The sequence below is a fragment of the Haemorhous mexicanus genome, chromosome 1 (genome assembly GCF_027477595.1).
Source record: "Haemorhous mexicanus isolate bHaeMex1 chromosome 1, bHaeMex1.pri, whole genome shotgun sequence".
Classification (NCBI taxonomy): domain Eukaryota; kingdom Metazoa; phylum Chordata; class Aves; order Passeriformes; family Fringillidae; genus Haemorhous; species Haemorhous mexicanus.
The window spans coordinates 47,261,368-47,279,512 of NC_082341.1; the positions used below are offsets into that span (position 1 = coordinate 47,261,368).

The 18,145-nt window shown below is 42.3% G+C and overlaps 1 protein-coding gene across 1 annotated transcript in view; it reads left to right on the plus strand.

Moving 5' to 3' along the window:
• Positions 1 to 18,145, plus strand: part of EEPD1 (endonuclease/exonuclease/phosphatase family domain containing 1) — a 62,917-nt gene that overhangs the window by 17,577 nt on the left and 27,195 nt on the right. The window contains exon 2 of the mRNA XM_059848680.1: positions 15,413 to 15,464. Within this exon, the coding sequence (XP_059704663.1) occupies positions 15,413 to 15,464 (52 nt within the window). The remainder of the gene's footprint in view (positions 1 to 15,412; positions 15,465 to 18,145) is intronic.

An 18,145-nucleotide genomic window follows, 5' to 3' on the forward strand; every position in this document is an offset into this window, starting at 1 on the left:
TGCTTAGTGTTTTATTGATTAAGCTAGTGAAGCTGATGAGCCTCTAAGGGACCACAGGCAGTTCAGATGTAGATTAAGATTCAAGAAGCCCCAAGTGCCTGATTGGCATTGTGTATGGGAGGAGCCAGCCTGATGGGGGACTACGCCTTCCCAGCTGCTGTTCCACGGACTCCCCTTCATCAGGACAACATGTGGATGTGGAGGCTTTCCTTCTCTCTGGGTATCCTGGCCACCTGGACTGCAAAACAACATCAGTCCCACTGAAGTGATTCATGTGTCTGGAAGCCTCAGTACCCTTTAACGTGTGCTGCACATCTGCAAAAAACTGGAATGCTTAGCCAGGGTGAATGGAAAGGAGAAATGGCTTCTGCCTCCAAACCCCTTCTCCTTTCTGAGCCTTGAGTCATGGAGCAATAAACAGGAAAAGGAATGAAATCACCTTTTTGATGCTGTGCAGGTATGCTAGAGTTATGCCCTATTAAAAGTTCAGTAAACTCTATTAACCTTTCTTACATTGCTAAGACTTGCATAACATCAGGAACTTCTTTCCCTTGCAGTAGTATAGAGGCTGTGTGGTGTGTGTGCTATTTTTCTCTTTTTTCTGTAAAGCAAAAACGTCATGCTGGTTTTGCTTAACCAAGGGAGATAGGAGAACTTCCTCTTATTCAGTCCTGTGGCAATACAATCCCAACCAAATACTCTCCAGCTGAATTTAAGCATGTGGAGACATCTGCCTTTGGCAATTTTAATTTTTATTAGTGAGAGAGAGTGAGAGTCAGTGTTTCCTTTCTTTCAGTGTGAATCGTAGTAACCCCTAAGATGTCTGGCTGGATCCCTGCCTGTGCAGGGTTATTTCAGTTCAGGCAATGCACACTGCTGCAGCTCGTGGCAGGCTGCATCCACTCACAGGCAAAGCGCCTTAAATCTTTGCCCTACACACACTGTGTAGCACAAATAAGAAGATGCTGAGAATCATGTGTTTAACAAAATCTCCTTTCTATGGCTCTTTGAAGAGCTTTAAAAAGATTTTTTTTTTTAAATCCCCAACAAGCTCACAGTCTTTAAAATTATAAGGATTTGGGATCTTACTTTTAAGTTTACCTGTACCCTCTCTAAAGAAAAAACTTTGGTGACAGAGCTGACACAGCAGAATCGTGTTTATTGTTCACTATTATGCATCTGGTAAAGCAGATATGACAAGTCCTCTTTTCTTTAGACCTTAAATCTTTCCTTTTTTACTTAGTGATTACTAGCAGGCAGGTGGATACTAGCAGGATACTAGCAGGTTAAATAGAATTCCTCCATAGATGCAGTCCTCTGCAATTTTTGTAACAGTCATTTCTACAACTTTGTATTGTTACAAAGTTGTATGTAAGGTTACATACCTGCATGCTGGCTATGCACTGCAGCAGCTGTGACAGTTTGCAGGCATCAGTGTTTATTAAGAGCTCTAAAATAAAATTAATAACGCTTTCCATCCTCCCAGCCTGTGTGATTTCTTAGGTGTCCTGCTTTTGGTTTGAATTTTTGATTATTTTGGCTTATTTTTTAAATAGCATATGGCCATTTAGGATTAAGCTGCAGCTGTTCAGTGCTTGGGGATTTGTTTGATGCCCTCTGAGAAAGAGAGAGTCTCAGACTTCTGTTGCTTAACAGGGCCTTTCTGAGAAGAAGACTCTGACACTTCCTGTTGCTGTCCTGTTCTTCTAAACTACCACTTGTCATCCACCAGGTTTTTCCTCTGCCTCCATTATTAATCTTCTAAAAACCAGGGCTTGCAATTTGTAATCAAGATTATAGCTCGGAGCTGTTTGACTAAATTGTGGGGGGAGGAAGGGGGCCTATGACAAAAATCAGAGGAATGATCCAAATAGTGAAGAGTAAATGCTGAAGAATGAATAATGCATTAATGTCCTTAGGTGGGAAGTAGGAGACCTGTACACTAATTAGCACTTCTATAACGTGTATGTGTTCCTGCTTTGTAAAATGTCTAAATGAGGAACAAAAACATGAGGTGGTCTAAGTGGAGTAGACTGTGGCTGGGAACTGTAGCCACTCTGGGTCAATCCCACCTCCTCTCTGACACAATGCTGGATGGGCGCACTCACTTCTCTGGGGCTTCAAGCACATTCTGATCAGTGAAGAAGAAGCAGTACATGTCCTGCTGCCTATTGAGGGAGATAGAGCTGTGTCCTACGGCCACCAGGAGGGTGGATGTGGCCAGCGTGGTGCTGGGAGCAGGGTGCCTGGGCAGTGCTGTTGTGTTTCAGCATGATGCTGCTCTGCCTGGCCTTGTTCAGCTGTGCTGTACTATTCCTTATCAAATTCGGGCACTTGGAGACTGACACTAATTCTCATTTGTTTGCTTTTTATTTTTTTCAACTCTGACAAATGCAGGGGTTCTGTTTGCTGTAAAGTCATGACTCATGCTCTTGAAATTGCAGGAATTGCTCTAGAAATTACATGGGGTTCTGGCTTCGTTGCTGTTCTGCCATTCACCTGGAGTTTCAGGAGGCTCCACTTTGATGGCATTCCTCTTGAGCTTCCACAGAACATGGCTTTTCCTTAGGACCAAGGAGAAACTGTGAGCTGCCATGCTTCTGTGCCCAGACCTCTGCTGCAGGGAAACATTTACTAGGCAGGCTGCTGTGCAGTCTTTCTGCAGACATTGACCAAAGGATCTGCTTTTGTAACAGTGCCAATTATTACAGGCAGTATAAGCTTCTGTGTGTGTACACATATAACACTCTTGATTTGAAACTTGCTATTCCACATATAAGTATTCCACAATTTAAAACTCTCAGTGATAACTTCCATCACAGAAACTTAAGATTTTCCCTCTTCTCTAGGAGAAGTAATCACTTTAATGAGGCTCTTTAACTGAAGGAGTTTGTCCTGATCTCAAAGTCATAAGATACTAGAACAAAGAGGCTGCTGTGATAAGTGAATATAAAGTAACTCAGCTGTGCTATTGGCTAAGCACATTATACAACAAGGGGAAAAACCTTCTGTTGTGCTTTATTCAAGGAAACTTTTAACATGGCATGTTAATAAACCCATGCCAGAAAATGCCACACAGTTTAGGAGACCTAGGCAGAAGCTCAAATAAAGGATTAGTTGCCCTCCACCTACCTCATCTCTGGGGTGTGATTGATTTGACTGTGGTCTCGTCATTGGTGAGACATCCCTTTTGTGTATCTTTTGGTCAAATATTTCACAACAGCATGTCATCTGCTGTGGAGGGCAGCTTCAATCTTGACAGCAGGCTGCAGCCCAGAGAGCCTGGGACCCACCAGAGGAGATGCTTATGTGGACAGTGGTGCCATCCTGTTATGAGAGATGAGAACAGCAGGGAAAGTGGGAAAACCCTTTGCCTTCCTTACCATGTGTCTCTAAAGAATCTGGCACAAGCTACTGTTGGGGCAGGGGAAAGAAAACATTACTTAACCCCCTGTATCTTGTCAGATAAGCCTCTTCCTTTGTCAACAAAGACCGTTTGTGGCAGTAGATATTTGCCATGCAGGATAATTATCCTTTATGATGAGTAAAAAGTTATTATGCTCTATAACAGTGTGTAGTTTGAGGGAGTGGCCACTGTGGCAGATGGTAGCCCTTGAATCCAGAAGATCCTGAAGAAACTCAGCTGTGTCAATGAAGCCTTGTGAAGCTCAAATGGAAGCCCATAGCTCAGCACTGCAAGTAAAATAACTCCCTGCTTTACTACAAGAGGGCATTTGGTTGGCTTGGGATCTTTAAAACAGATGTTAAAAGAAGCTTCCTCACTCAGAAGCTGGTGCAGCACTGGAAGATGCTATCTCAAGGTCATGGTATCTTAGTGTTTTAGAGGTTTTCAAGACTACAGCTGACCTCATGATAGCCCTGTGTTGAGGACACTGCTGCATCTAATGGTCTCTTTTGACCAGTGTTCCTGGGTTTGTGGCTCTGCAGTACTGCTAGAGACAGGCGCACAGGATTTGGTTAGTAGGAGATTCTTCTCTTTGCCACCCACTGTCTCAAGGAATTTTCTGAGAAGCAGTGGAAAAAGTGAAAGGTAGCAGCCTGTGGAAATAGGCCATAGTCTGCCTGACTTCATGTTTGCATTGCTTCTACTTTCTTTTTTAGTGGTCTGTCCCTTCTGCTTGGTGTATCTCTGCCAGCAAACTGAGCAGAGGCTGGTTTGAGGACAGCTGTTGGCTGGGAGAGTGTTGACTCAGCCAGTTTTTCTGACTTTGAGAACCGAGGACGGATTACATTTGCTCCCGGATTAGAGTTACAGCTATGTGATGCATCCACGGGAGGTTTAAATCCCAACCTTTCCGTGTTACTCCGATACTCGGAGCACAGGCTTTATGCGGTTGTAGCTTTTGGCTAACTGGAGGCTTAAGCTTCACATAACCCTCATCACACTTCAAAGTCATTACTGAAGTACAAAACAACTGGACTGATAGAAAGATCAGATGGTCTGTTATTTGGGTTAAAGTTATATAAATGGCACTCCAAATGCCCCATAAGCTAAATTCCCTTTTCTAATGCAGTATCATGTGATGTTGTAGATGAAGCTGATAGGATAGTTTTGTTAATTGGCTCTTGAAAAGAAGGCTTTTAACTTCTTACCCTTATTTGACAGGTAGTTTTCTTATCTAATTTGTGCTTTCTGTGGGCTCTTGCAGATGCAACCTCTGTATTGGCTGACTGTTGTTTTCTGGCTACAATATTATTTGCATTTCTGGCAACCTAAGAGCGTAGTGTTACATCAGTGTAAACAAAATTCTTTATGGCTTAACATCAACACTATTTGTAAATAATAGCGCAGGCTGACAGAAGGCTGAGATGTTTTCTGTGGCTTTTCTGACATTTAAAGGCTCGGGTGCCTGCAAGACGGAGGAGTGTCATCTTTGCTGGTATGCAAAACTTGGGTTTTCTGCCTTTGCTGCCTCTGGCCTGCTTCTCTTCACAGTTTTCTATTTCTTCACTTTTTGTTTTGGACTGTGCAATTAACCTCTGTTTTAGGAGGATGTGTGTTCATGTTCATTCAAAGCTTGGGTTGCTCTGTTTTCAGTAACCTTTGCGTAGGCTAGCTGAGTGACAGTTTTGAGGAATTCTCATCTATTGTGACCTTTCCTTCACCATCTGGGATAGATGCTATAAGGAGAGCACCCCAGTTGTTGGCAGTGGGTCCTGACGCCATTCCTGTGTGTGGAGCAGCAGATGGCTGTGCTGACTGACGCTCCACTGTGTTGACATGCAGACTCAATAGTGTTAGGCTAGGCCTGCACTGGAGACTTTTCTTGGAGTAGTAATGCATGAGTGTTATCTTGTTAAACCCACATTTTCCCCATCTCTCACAGTGACAAGGTCTCAGTCACCTTGACAAAGTCTTTGGATGCCTGCTCCTTGCCCTCGCAGAGCACTGGTGTCAAGGTCCTGTCACCAGCTTCCCAAGCACCACTATAGGAATACAGGTGGGCTGGCTTTTGGCCACAATGTGGGAAGTCCTCCTTAAAATATACGGGCTGTCTGCTAATACAGTTTCTGCTTTGTTTCCCACCTGTTATAATGATGCACTTCCTTTTAGCATTTTTCTCAAAATGTCCTTGAATTTGTAAGACAACCTAAGCTGCTCATGAAAGAGCTATGGAGAAAAGTGCACTTGACCAAAGCGCTGCTCTTGGTTTCTGTAGTGCTCCTTTTCCCTCATCACAGTGCCTCTCCTCAATAATTTTGTAGGATCTCTTGGAGCATTTCTTGTGCCCCTTCTTCTGTTTTAATACCCAGTGTTTAGTGTTTTCCAGCACTTAAACGATTCCGTTTTGGCACGAAGACTTCTGCAAAAGATGCACGTGTGAAATGCACAATCGCTGTGGCGCTTTGCCAGCCTCTTGGAAGAGGGAGCTGGCTCTTCAGGGTCAATCTCTTTCTTAAGAGTGTGCTGTAAAAACCTGCAAAGTTCTCTAACCAGATTCAGCCAGGAAGCTTCAATACTCTTTGCACAACACCAGGATAAATCTTAGTGGCACTCAGATGTCACCAGCTGATCATAGTTGTACTGCCGTAAGGCTGACAATTGCTCCTGAGAAAATTTTTTGCAAAGCAAACTGACTTTCACTGTATTCCTTTGTAATGATTTTAACCGTGTAAACTCATTTCTCTGAGAGGAGGCTGTGCATGTATGGCAAAGTAATACTGCCTTAGGTTTCTGAGGCTGAATAGAGGGCCATGACGAGCTTTCACATGAGAGCTTGATAGCATATGGTTCATGTACCTAACGGAGAAAGGGATGTGGGCTATTTCAAATCACATTTTATTTTGCAGGGACACAGAGGCATATTTTTAAAGTAGAGTCCCAATTAACCACTTTGCCTCCCAAGGCCCCATAATTTTGCTGTAAGCTTTGTAATTCACAACAGAAGGGTAGTGTGGTGGTGTGCCCTTTCCAAGCATATCCATTTTTTTAACTAGAGACTACTCTGTTTTTCCACTGCTGCTGTAAGGCAGGATTGGGTGGGAGAAGGTGCTGTTTCTGGAACTAAGAGACTCTACCCCAGCAAGGAATGATTCAGAAAATCCAGAAAAAGAGCCAAATGCCAGGGACTGCATACACTATAACATAATGCCTATATTTGGAAGCTCTAAGTCACCTTTGATTTTTATGACCTTCTAAATTTTTGTTTTCAGTGTTGATCTCCTCCCTTCTTGGACAGATTTGAATAATTCAGTGCAAGTTAAATAAGCTGTTCATGTCCAGTTTAGTGACTCAGAAGAAATCAATGTTGCCGCAGACACAACATTCTCTGTGAGTCTTTCTCTTCCTGCAGAATTATAAGGAAATGGGCATATTTTGAAAAATTAAAAAATAAAATCCTGTGACTGTGGACATTATACAGAGGATTTTTCCCAACTCCAAAACAATTGAGCATAAGGTGAACTGGTTTGGATGAAGACATTATTGTTCTTAGCTAAATATAATAAGAAAAAAATATACTGAGGAGGAAAAGTGCATTTTAGCATTATATGAATTAAGCCAAAAAGCAACTCCCCCACTTTTTTTATTAAATGCAGGCAACTGATTTTGGTTTGCTGTCTGTCAGAAGGGAGTTGCAACAACTGCTGTAATTTTTTTGTGGATAGATATAACACACATACACACAGACACACCGCTTGCAGTAGTACTCTCTTGTGTTGCCTGAATTATCGTGTAGTGAAGTGTTTGTCACAGGAGCAATCAGTGAAGGTGGAGGTGGAAGTGGTGACAAAGAAGCCTGCTGGACTGTCACCCTGAGTTTTGAGTGATTTTGGGAGTTTGGCTGCATTGCCACTGCATGTACTTGGTTCCTTTTAGTATTTATGTATGGACAAGATTGCTGTGTTTAGTATAATTTAATATAGGTATTTGATTTACTGCTTCTTTATTCATTAGGTTACCATTTTGTAGTCATTATGTTCCTGGCATCCTGGCAATCTCAGGCCTTTTGTGGTTTCATCTCATGCATTTGGGAATTTGAGACATATTTTCAGCTGCCTAGTCTATTTTAAACTCTCTTTTAAAATTAAGAAAAAAAAAAAAAACAACAAATAATGGGTTAGAACAGATTGATCCTTTTGAGCCATTTGCCTAATTAACCTTTGCCTCTCAGGAATCAGCTTTGATTCTGTTCAATCAAGTGCAATGTATCCCAGCCCTTAATAACCAGCATTTCTTTTGAGGACCTTGGAAGTCTTCCCTGACTTTTACTTTTCTACCTGCTGCCACTGTCTTGGCATTGCACCAGTTTGCAGAGACCGAATTGGAGAAGGACAGGAAAGAATAATAACAGGATATCAAGAGAAAAGGCCATAGGATGGCCTCTAACTTAGTCAAGTGTTTCTGAAAAGTACAGTTAGCACAATGCTTGAGTCTTCAATACTCTGTACCTCAAATGCAGATTTATGAACCTAATAATGTAAGAAAGGACAGTATTTATGTGTGCATTGCATGCACCCAAAGGATGACCCTTCTGTGACTTCTTCTAGTGTAAAAGTTTGAGGGAATCTTCAGAGAGACTTCATAAAGGTGGAAATGATGTCCTCTTCTCCTCCCTTTCCTGAAAAAAGGAAAGAATTAGGCCCAAGATCTGATCCTCTATGTGGAGAAAGAGGTAAATAGGACTCTTCCCAGTTGCTCCTAACCTACTCTCCCTGATAGAACCCCTGGAATTTGCACAAGTGTCCTGAAAAAGCATCACTGCTTCACGACTCAGGAGACACCTTTTCTGGGTAGATGGATAAGAGTGATGTTTCTTTAGCCTCACAGAGATTCTCTGAGTTTTGAGCAGCTCCCCTCTTAATTTTGCTGAGTGTGACCTGCTCTGCTTACTGATGTAGTGAAAGTCTGTATGCACAGCAGCATGGATTTCATCCATTTGGAAATAGCTTGGGTTGGGTGTTTCCAAGGAGGTGGTCAAGAAAGCTTCCAGGTCTCATTATACATGGGCATTCATGTGTTTCCTGCAGTTGGTTTTGGTTTGAGTTATTGTGAGCATGTTTTATTCCCTCCCAGAATTCTAGGAAGAAGTTTGCTGCCTTGCAGCCTTTTTGGTTTTTCTCTCATGCCTTGGGAATACACAGTGCTCAGAGTTTATGAATCATTGTTCTGTCTCTGCAATGATACAGCTGCACTGAAACCACAGCATCAGCTGAACATAAATCAGATCCTCAGTGCTAAGTTCATAGGTTCTGCAAAGTGATGGCTTTGCTGCAAGTTTAGGGCAGAGAACAGCAAGTGGAGAGCATGCCTGAATCCAGGAAACCGCTGAAATAGGAAAGGAAAGAAATGAACTATTTCAATTGCCTCCTGCCTTGTAATGCTGCTGTTCTCCTCCTTCAACTCTCAGTAGTAACCATCCATAATTCATGTTTTTCTTCTTCTAGTTCCATTACAGTTTCCTTTCTCCCCATGACAAATACTTCAATCACTCACATAATGTAATAGGATCCATGAATGCAAACATCAGGATGGGAGTGTTTGTGTGGCCTGCACTGCATTGCCAATTTACTTGATGGATTTTGGCTTCTCTGCTCCTTCCATTTACTCCTGGTTCCCTTTCCAGCTGCAGTGCCTTGATCTGCTTTTTGGTTTCAGACCATGCTGCAGGCAAATCAGCAATGACTAGACATTGAAGAATATCTACTTTCATCCCAATGAGGAAGATGCAAAAAAAATAGTAGCCCTAAATAAATTTGCCTATATATAGTTGTGTAGATATATGAATGTTTCAAAAATTATATCTAACACATATATGATCTGTTTTATGTGTATCTATAGTATAGATAGATACAAATACATTTAATATGTAGGAAATGCAGCTTCCTGATTTTATCATTATTTCTTCTTACTGTGGATACATTTTTTCCAACATATTTTGTTGTGTCATTAGATGGCAGTTAGTCCCAAATCAATATGGCATGGTATTCCCATCCAAGCCCTTAAGCTTACTTCAGAAACTCTCTGGTGGCTTCCAGCAGCTGTTAAGATGTGGCACTGGGCACAGTTTTTCCTTCCTTTTAAAGAGTGATTGAGAAGATGCAGATGCTTTTATTGGAAAAGGAGAAACTGGGGATTTTTTCCTTATCCAACTTCACAGGGGTAGATGAAGGAAGTGTACGAGGCTGAAAGTCATTGAGCATGCTTTTCTTTCCTCCTTCTGCTTTTGTTTTTATGGGGATGTGAGTAAACAGGGTCTTGGGGGGAAATGACTACTTTGTAAATGGGATATGCCAGCAAAAATAAGATATTTAACAGTGCATGCATTGATGAAAGCTTAAAAGTTGCTCATTCAGTGTGAAGGCATCCCACTTAGGTGACCCATTGCCCTGGTCAGTGTGGGCAGCCCCAAAAAAGGAGTGGCACAGATCCCTTTGCAGCCCCAGGGTGCTCGGACTTGCTCTTCCGTCATCTCACTGTGTTAAACTTAGTCTGCTAAGTGAAATTGGTGCTATTGGGGGGAGTCTGCTGTTCTTTCACCTACGCTTGTGCAAGGTAGTCATCACAGGGGCAGACAGAGTAAGGAAGAGAAGACTTGGGTCCCATTAGTCATTAGCAGTAAGGTCCAGCAGCAGGTCTAGATTTAAAGTAAACAGCCAAACACCAAAAAAACCCCATTCCTGCTCCTTCTGTACACACCACCGCCCCCCACTTCCCCCCACATTTGTTTAAGCCACAAGGTCTGCGTTTATCTGTGTTTGCCACTTTTGAGCTGTTAGCTTTCCCTGCTCTCCACCTATTTCTCTAAGAGTTAATCACAGCCCTTGACCTCAGGCTGTTGACAGCTGGGGCAGCAGGGACCACCACAGCCCTCACAGGGAACACCTACATGTATGGGGTGCTTCCCCAACCTTATTGTTACTTGCCCTATTGTTACTCATCCAGCAAATGCTGAAAGAGAAACAGGGGCTGTGGTGTGAAAGGTGATGAGTGTGCCCTTTCAGCAGCACAAGGGGAGAATAAGGGGAGGGATGGGGCAAGCAGGCAGCTGATGGGGAGTGCTCCCTCCCCCGGTGCTACCAGGTACCATTAGCACAGCTCAGCTGCATTTTATTTTTTCTTTCTTTTATTAGTCCAACTCTCACATTTCATGCCCATCTCTTAGAGCAGAATAGATTTATGAGCAAGGCTGGTTTGGATAGGTTTTCAGATACAATTTTGACATACAAATTTGGTGGCCCAAGTGGTTTTTTCCTGTTCTTTTTGTTAGCTAACTCACACATGTGTGTCTGTCAGTAAACACTACAGTTACATGCATTCATGCTCTACTCTTAGATATGTAAGTGTTCCATAAAACTTTACCGTGGGCCATAATATGTTTGTGGGATCTTATCTCAAGAGCAAAGAGGAAGAGTTTGTAAACTAAAAGGACGGGAGAAAGGAATTATTTAATGTTGCTCAAAATGGTTTGGGATTGAGTGATTTTTGCATGGGCTATTTATAATAATGTCTGTGAGTCTAGCTGAAGCAAGATTTGGTGCAGCTGTATGCTGAAGAAGGCGACAGAAAAGCGAGAGAAGTCAAATGGCATTTCTCAATGTTGTTAACTTTAGGCTTATGCAGTGGCTGATAGAAAGCATGAGGGTTTTGGAAAAACTCAGGCCTCCAGCAAAGGTATGTAATTGAGCTTTTGTAGGGCACCGCCGTGAGGCCAAGTGTTCGCTTAAACACTTCACTGAGTCTCTGATTCCTGAACTTAATGCTTCACATTTTCCTCACTTTCTCCTCTTTCCTCTTTCCTCAAAATTGCCAGGTTCTGCACTGAATGGAGGCCTCAGCTCCATGCTGTGCTCAGCTCAGCAGAAATAGGTCACTGTGCTCACTGATGCTCTGCTCTGGGGACCCTCTCTCTTGATAGTGGCAGCCAGGTGACCTGTGTTTGTAATGGCTGCAGTTCTAGTTCTGTTCAGGGTGGTCCAGAAACTGACTGTAATTCTAAAAAGCTTCCTACCCCTAAAGCACTCTTCAAGCTGATTTTGGAGGAAGCAGTTTCTCTTCCTGAGGTAAAGACCTGAGGTGCATTCTGCATGGACGGAGCTGGGATCTGCCATGTGTGGCAGTCTCAGACCATCCCATCTGCCTTGCTGCAGAGCCATAGGTTCACTGGTTTGCAGGCAGGTGACCCTCTAGTGGTTCTTAGGAGAGCCCCAACATTCCCCACTGCAAGAGCAGATGGGATTTTGTGGGTAATGTGAATTCAAGCTGGGAAGTGAAGCTCAGTGCGAATTAAACGCGGTCCTGATGGCTCAGGGTGAACAGGAAGCCATCAGCAGGCAAGGAACCTATCTGCAAGTTTGCAGCGTTGCAAAAGGCTGCCAAAAAGACTTAAATTACTCCTGGGTATGTGGGATTAAAAAGAGAAACCCAATGCTACTTGTTTTTGAGTAGGAAGACTTTGAGGAAAGGATTGCAATGATACCCTGAGGTGTAGAAATGTGTTGAAGCTATAGGCATTTGCTCAGCACTGTGACTAATCTTCTGGAAACCAGAAGGAATTCCCTTAGAGGAGAATGCCGTGCGTCACCCATGGCCAAAAAAAGAGGGAGTCATGTTTCCTTGACAGCACATCATGTTTGCATATTTTCAGTGCTGGAGGAGAGTCCTTCATCCTGATCGCTGCATGTTTTCAAGTCTTTTGAGTGTGCCTGGGGTGCCAGGATATTAATTTCAATAGCTTTGTTTAAATAGATCATGTAAGTAATTCAGTCAGTGAGTATTTATAATAGAGTTTCATATTCAAGCAGAGGCATTTTCAGTATAGTTACTCATATTACAGCTTTCTTAGCCAGTATATTTTAAAGCTAGTAAGTTAGGGCAGACTCTCCAGGAGCCATAAGGTTTTTTTGGGAAGTATGACTTTTCTACAACTTTATTCATGAGTTAGTGTTTGCACAACATGGATGAGGATGAAAGAAATTATGCCAAGGATATACATAAACAGAGTCGTACCTAAGTGTTGTATTGTAGACTGCAAGAGCTTGGGCTTCAGCTTTGTCTTTTGGTAATTATTTGCATTTCATTTGAGGATTTTTTAATTGGAGATTTCCTCCCCCTCTTTTCCCCCAAGTTACTGTCTGTATTCCCATCTACTTTGAAATCCTTGGTGAACCAAAAAGCTACAAACAGCAAATGAAGTTATGAGCTGCTCTCAGTGGTTGTAAGATTGCTGATGTAGTGCCTAAATAAGCAGCCTGAAATCTTTTTGAAGCATCAAATGCCCAAAGCAGCAGCCTTGAAAAGAAGCAGAATTTCCAAGCTCACATTGCATCAAAGTAGCACATACTAATGTTGCTTGGAACTGCTGGAAGAAATAGCAGTAAATAACTGGTTATCAAGAGCAATTTTCCAGGCTGTAATCCAATGGACAAAGAGTCTGTGATGGTGCTTTAAGGAAAGAAGGATCTTGCAGCTGATACTTGTGTTTGCAGATTCCTTTTGACCATGAAAAAATACTGGAGATATTTTCAGGTGTCACCTGAGGAGAAAAGAGTAAAGTACTGGGCAAAGATTGATCTCTTAATTTGTAACAGCAGAGGAAGTCTTTTTCTCTCCAGGAATCAAACCAATGTTGCTGCAAATCATGCAGCTAATTTGAATTGAGATTTGATTCTGATCCTGCATATGCAGTATCTCTGCAAGAGGTAAACCCTTTGTATGGTTTCTTCACCTCTGAACAAGGGTACAGCATCTCCATAATATAATGAAACAAAGTAAAAAGATTCCTGCTTCCTGTTTCATTACTTGCTTTTCTATGACTGGATACTTTTTTAAAAATAAGTACATAGCAGTTGAAAAAGTTCTTGTGGGGCTTTACAGGTGTAAATGGGAAGGAAGGTAGGTTTTTACAGTGAGGTGATGACTTTTAATGAAAGTGATACTTGCTTTTAGGGCAGTCTACATCTTTCTTCTGTAGCTATTGAGTGTCAGATAACTCACATATAATGTTCTAGAAATAAATCAGTCAGTTGGTAGAAGCATCCACAGCCTTGACTGATTTGATTAAGTAATCAAAATGTCTGGCTTCAAAAAGAAAAATGCAACAATAATTTGCATACCCCCAACCCATGTATGCATAGACTTGAAGGCACCTTTGCAGCAGCCCAGGTGGCTGTGAGCACCCTGAGTGCCTCCTGTGTGTGTGTTAGCCCACCTCCCTCTCACCCGTCCGGTGTATTTCTCAAGTGCACTGCAACAGAGGTGAGTAATCCAAAATGAAGAGGTGACTCCTGAATTCAGAGAAAAGTCTTGACTGTGGCTGCATTGTTCCTGCTGGGTTATTGGACTTTGTTCTCCAAGGTGCATCAGCTAAGGCTCCTTCTGAGTTGGACACAGCACTGCAGTGTTTTTTAAATGGAACAGCCTTCTTTCCTTGCTGCCCAGCCCATCTCTATTTTGCATGCTGGCTGAATTGAAAAGAAAATTATGTTAAAAATACCTTGTATTGGTTTTGTACTTTCCCTAACTGCCTTCCAGTTCAGCTGAATTTGTGTGTGTGCAGCCTAGTGTGTTCACCAAACAGTAACACCAAATCACACGTCCCCTGCTACCACAGTGGTTGGGCTTTAATGGAATACCTTTTTCATTTTTCTGATTATCCCATTGTTTTCTGAACCATCTCCACCCTCTTTGTCTTAGTAGTAATAGTCTCTGCAGACTAGAAATGCATTGTCTGTAGCTATTTTATAATTCATTGGGTATAGGCTTTTTATGATACCTTGAAGATACTGAAAGCTGGAAGTCCATTAAAGTGAAAGCACATTGGTGTTTAGGGATTAGGCTGTGAATACCTGCAGTGGGAAGCCATAGAAAGACAGGACTAGCACTATGCTTTGCCAGCTGCTGTTGCAGGATGGATGTACATAATTAGCATATAAGGTGTCAGTGGATGCTCAAGAATTATGCAATATTGCTCTGAGGTTTTGAAAGGCTAATAAAACTTTTTGTATTATATCCTTTGGCAGGCTTGTATGTTGATTATTCACACCTTCTTGAATCTGAGCTTTTAACTATACTGGCTTTTTACTGTGTCTGTGTGCAGGGTGGTGAGAGTAATTTAAACAATATTTATATGCATCATTTGATTCTTCTATTGCCATAAAAATGTTTTTGTATCCTCGGGTAAAGGAAATTATCCTCTGGAGTTCAAGGATAATATATTAAGTGACTGGGTTTAAGACTGGGTAAGGGAAGTGAGCCTGTGGAGTAACAATACAGGTGTAGAATCCTGTTGGAGTGGATCTCTTAACCCTGTTGAAGTGAATGAAATTCAGTGTGCAGGATTTAGCCCCTAGAGGTAAACTTAGAAAAGATTCAATAGGTGAAGAAATTTGGGATTGATTAACAAAGGGCATCACAAGAATAATAATTGAGGATTACCTTTCTACCCTAACTTTAAATGGTGCTGCACATTTCCCTCATCTCTCCCTCAAATTTCTTGAGCTAGGTGGTCTTAATTAGTGCACTTCATATATAATATTGTGAATCCCTGGGAATGGTTTTTTGGGACTTATAGAAACCTGTTGACACTGAGGAACAAAGCTGACTACAATTGATAGAAATGTCTCGAATATTTTTCTGTGCTTGTCGTTCAGAAGATCCTTTGGTGTTAATTTGGGATATTGCAAAAGTAATGATTGATGCAGTTTCTCTGTAAGGCAAATTCAGATTCACTTGTAACTTGGAAAACAAAAAATCTGCTTGCGACAGCTAATTCAAAGCAAATAAAGTGTCATTGTCTCTCTTGCTTTATTTTGTTTCATCATGAACATTTCTTGTTTTTCTTTTTTCTAGAGAGAGGATAAAAACAGTGCTGCACTTCTGCTGTTTCTTCAATTTCTGTAATGCTTGCAGTAGAGTTATTAATTCTCTTTTTCTCTCTGTTTTTTCTTACAGTATCAAGCTTTTGGCTGTGCAGGAGCTGGCTGACAGAGAAGCATTGGAAAAGGTATGTAAAAATACATCTAATGGAATTATTGTAACAGATTTAAGCTCTCAATAGTTGTTCTTCCTAACTTCATGGAATACCATGCTGCATAAAATAGGACATCTTCCTAGCTACAGAGTGCTTGAAGGCAGAGGGTCAATGTTTTGTCTAAGCTGACCATGTGCTTTTGGTGTTTTCTGATTTTACAGCAAGGTTGGGGTAAGCAATGCTTAAAAATAAGCAGTAACTGATAAAATCCAGTGTTGCTCTTCATCCAAGGGTATTGCAAGCACAGCAGGCTCAGGTCAGATACATGGAAGAAATTCTTTACTGTGGGGGTGAGAAGGCACTTGAACAGGTCCCTCAGGGCTGTGGATGCCTCATTCCTAGAAGTGTTCAAGGCCAGGTTGGATGGTGCTCTGACCCACCTGGTCTGGTGAAAGATGTCCCTGCCCGTGGCAGTGGTGTTGGAACCCGACGATCTTTTAAGGTCCCTTCCGACCCAAACAGTTCTATGATGGCCTGCTTCTGGATGAAGAACCAAATTTCTTTCTGCTTTATGATTCTTCTGGCCTGGCAAGTAGGACTGGACTCCCAGTGCCCATACTGGGACCAGTGGTTTCCCTTCACTTTCTACACTAACTCCTTCACCTCAAGAGCAAGGAGCCAGCTGTGAGCCAGCGTGAGAGACCTTTTAGCATGCAAAGAAAACTAGTGGATTCTGAGCCCTGTTGGAAAAACTGCTGTCTTAGAGCAGGCATTGAGCTGGTCCTGATCCAGGCAGCCCCTCTGTACCTACGAGTGGTGTGACAAGGCTCGGGAAGGAAGGAGCAGCCCGGCCTTGAGCACATCCCTCTCTGTGTGAGGGAGGATGTCCTGCAGTGCTGTGCTCAGGCTGCATCTGCTGGGTACTCTAGAAATAATGAGCAAAACAAGGTACAGCAGCCGTGGGTGCTTCAGCCTTGTGCTTTGCCGCTGACTGGAGATGCATTTCACTGAGATCCTCCATACACCCCAGTAGATTCACACAGGGCATCTCTTCACTGGGAACTCTGATTTTGACATGAAAAGGTAGATTTTGATAATAGGCAGTGACACAGGACTGTGCAGAGACATTGTAGTTTTTTACACGTGAAGAAGATATGGTTCTCAAACACTCATTTGCAGATCAGGTTGTTCCTAGCAAATTTTCATTGTTTGCAGCAGTCAGATTCACTGGCCCCTCACACCCTGTACCCTTCCAGCCTTTCCAATGGACCTGTACCTCCCTTTGGCCCGATGCCTCCAAAAACATGGTCTGCATGGTTAAGTGACCTCAGCCTGGTGGGAATGGCAGTTTGAGGCATTGTCTGGAGCGCTGCAGGAAGCTCTTCAGAAAGGCTCAGCCTCAGAAAAATGATCTTTCTAAATTGAGCTCTCTGAATATTTGATGTCTGCTTTCATACAATGCCAAGCTTAAAGAATTTAAAAGGCCGGTTTAGCCCTATGGAAAATAACAGGCTTGAATTAGGTAATTTCAAAGAAATTTGCTGTCTTTATTTTTTAAATACAGGAGGGGAAAGAAGCCCACAGAATAGAACGAAATCCCTTGTCCAACCTGCTTGCAGAGTCAGGTTTTGAGAACACTGTGCTGAGTTTTGTATTCTTAAGTCATTATTTATCAGCATTATACTGCAGGAATACAGAATATTATTAAATGATAATATTTTCATATTTATTCTAAGATGGGTTTTTCTGTTTTTCAAAGGGAAGTTTCCTTTAAAGTACTATGGACATGATAACTTAAAACTGTTTTTTTCCTGTAGGACACTTTCCAGTCTGTCGTAGATGGTTTTCAACTTTGGAAACTTTCTTGTTTCTAAAATTTGCTACCCAGCTTTGAAAGTGTTCTTATATATTTTTGACACTTGCACGGAATCCTGGAGTGAGCAGAAGACCCCTGCTGAACAGACTTAGGGGCTGCAGATTAGCTCCATGAAATCAAACCACATTGAAATCGGGTGCATGTGCAGCTCATCTCTTGAGAACCAGGGCCTTGAGGCAGTATCATAACATTTTTCTGGCCATGAATAACACAGGCAGACTGTGAGGTGAGGCACTTGAAGCCAGTGGACTGTTGGAGCAGGCTGGGAGAACTTGCTTGAACTGTTGGGGTCTTGGTTGCTGGAAAAGGATTTTGTGCTGTTCTGTCTTAGATACTTAAGTATCTTTAAACTTTTCTCCCACCTTGGCTATTGAAAATGAACTAACACACTGTGAGAAGCTTTGGGTCATGCAAAGACTCCATTTGTTTAATTTCCTAAACCCCAATGTTTTGGCAAATTGGGCCAAAATGGCCCTTTAATCCCAAGGTCTACCACACTGGTGGCATTTATGCCTGGTGTTGCCAAAACAGGAGGGATGATTGGCAAGGTTTAATTACAGCCTGTCCTGGACTGGGACATGCCGGACCCTTGGATGCTGCTCATGAGCTGGTTTGTTTTTCTGGGGTGCCACAGTCTCCTGTAAGCACCACAGACAGGGTGCTGCTTGTGGAGCTGAGCCCCAGCGCCATGCTTACTGCTGTTAGGAGGAATGGGAAAATAATAATTTATTTCAGTGAACCAGGCCACATAAGAAGAACAAGAGTCTTTACCTGGAGAAAATTCTGGGTCAGAGGTGGGTTTGTGTTTGTTTTGGCCGTAGCCTGTCAGATCATTCTG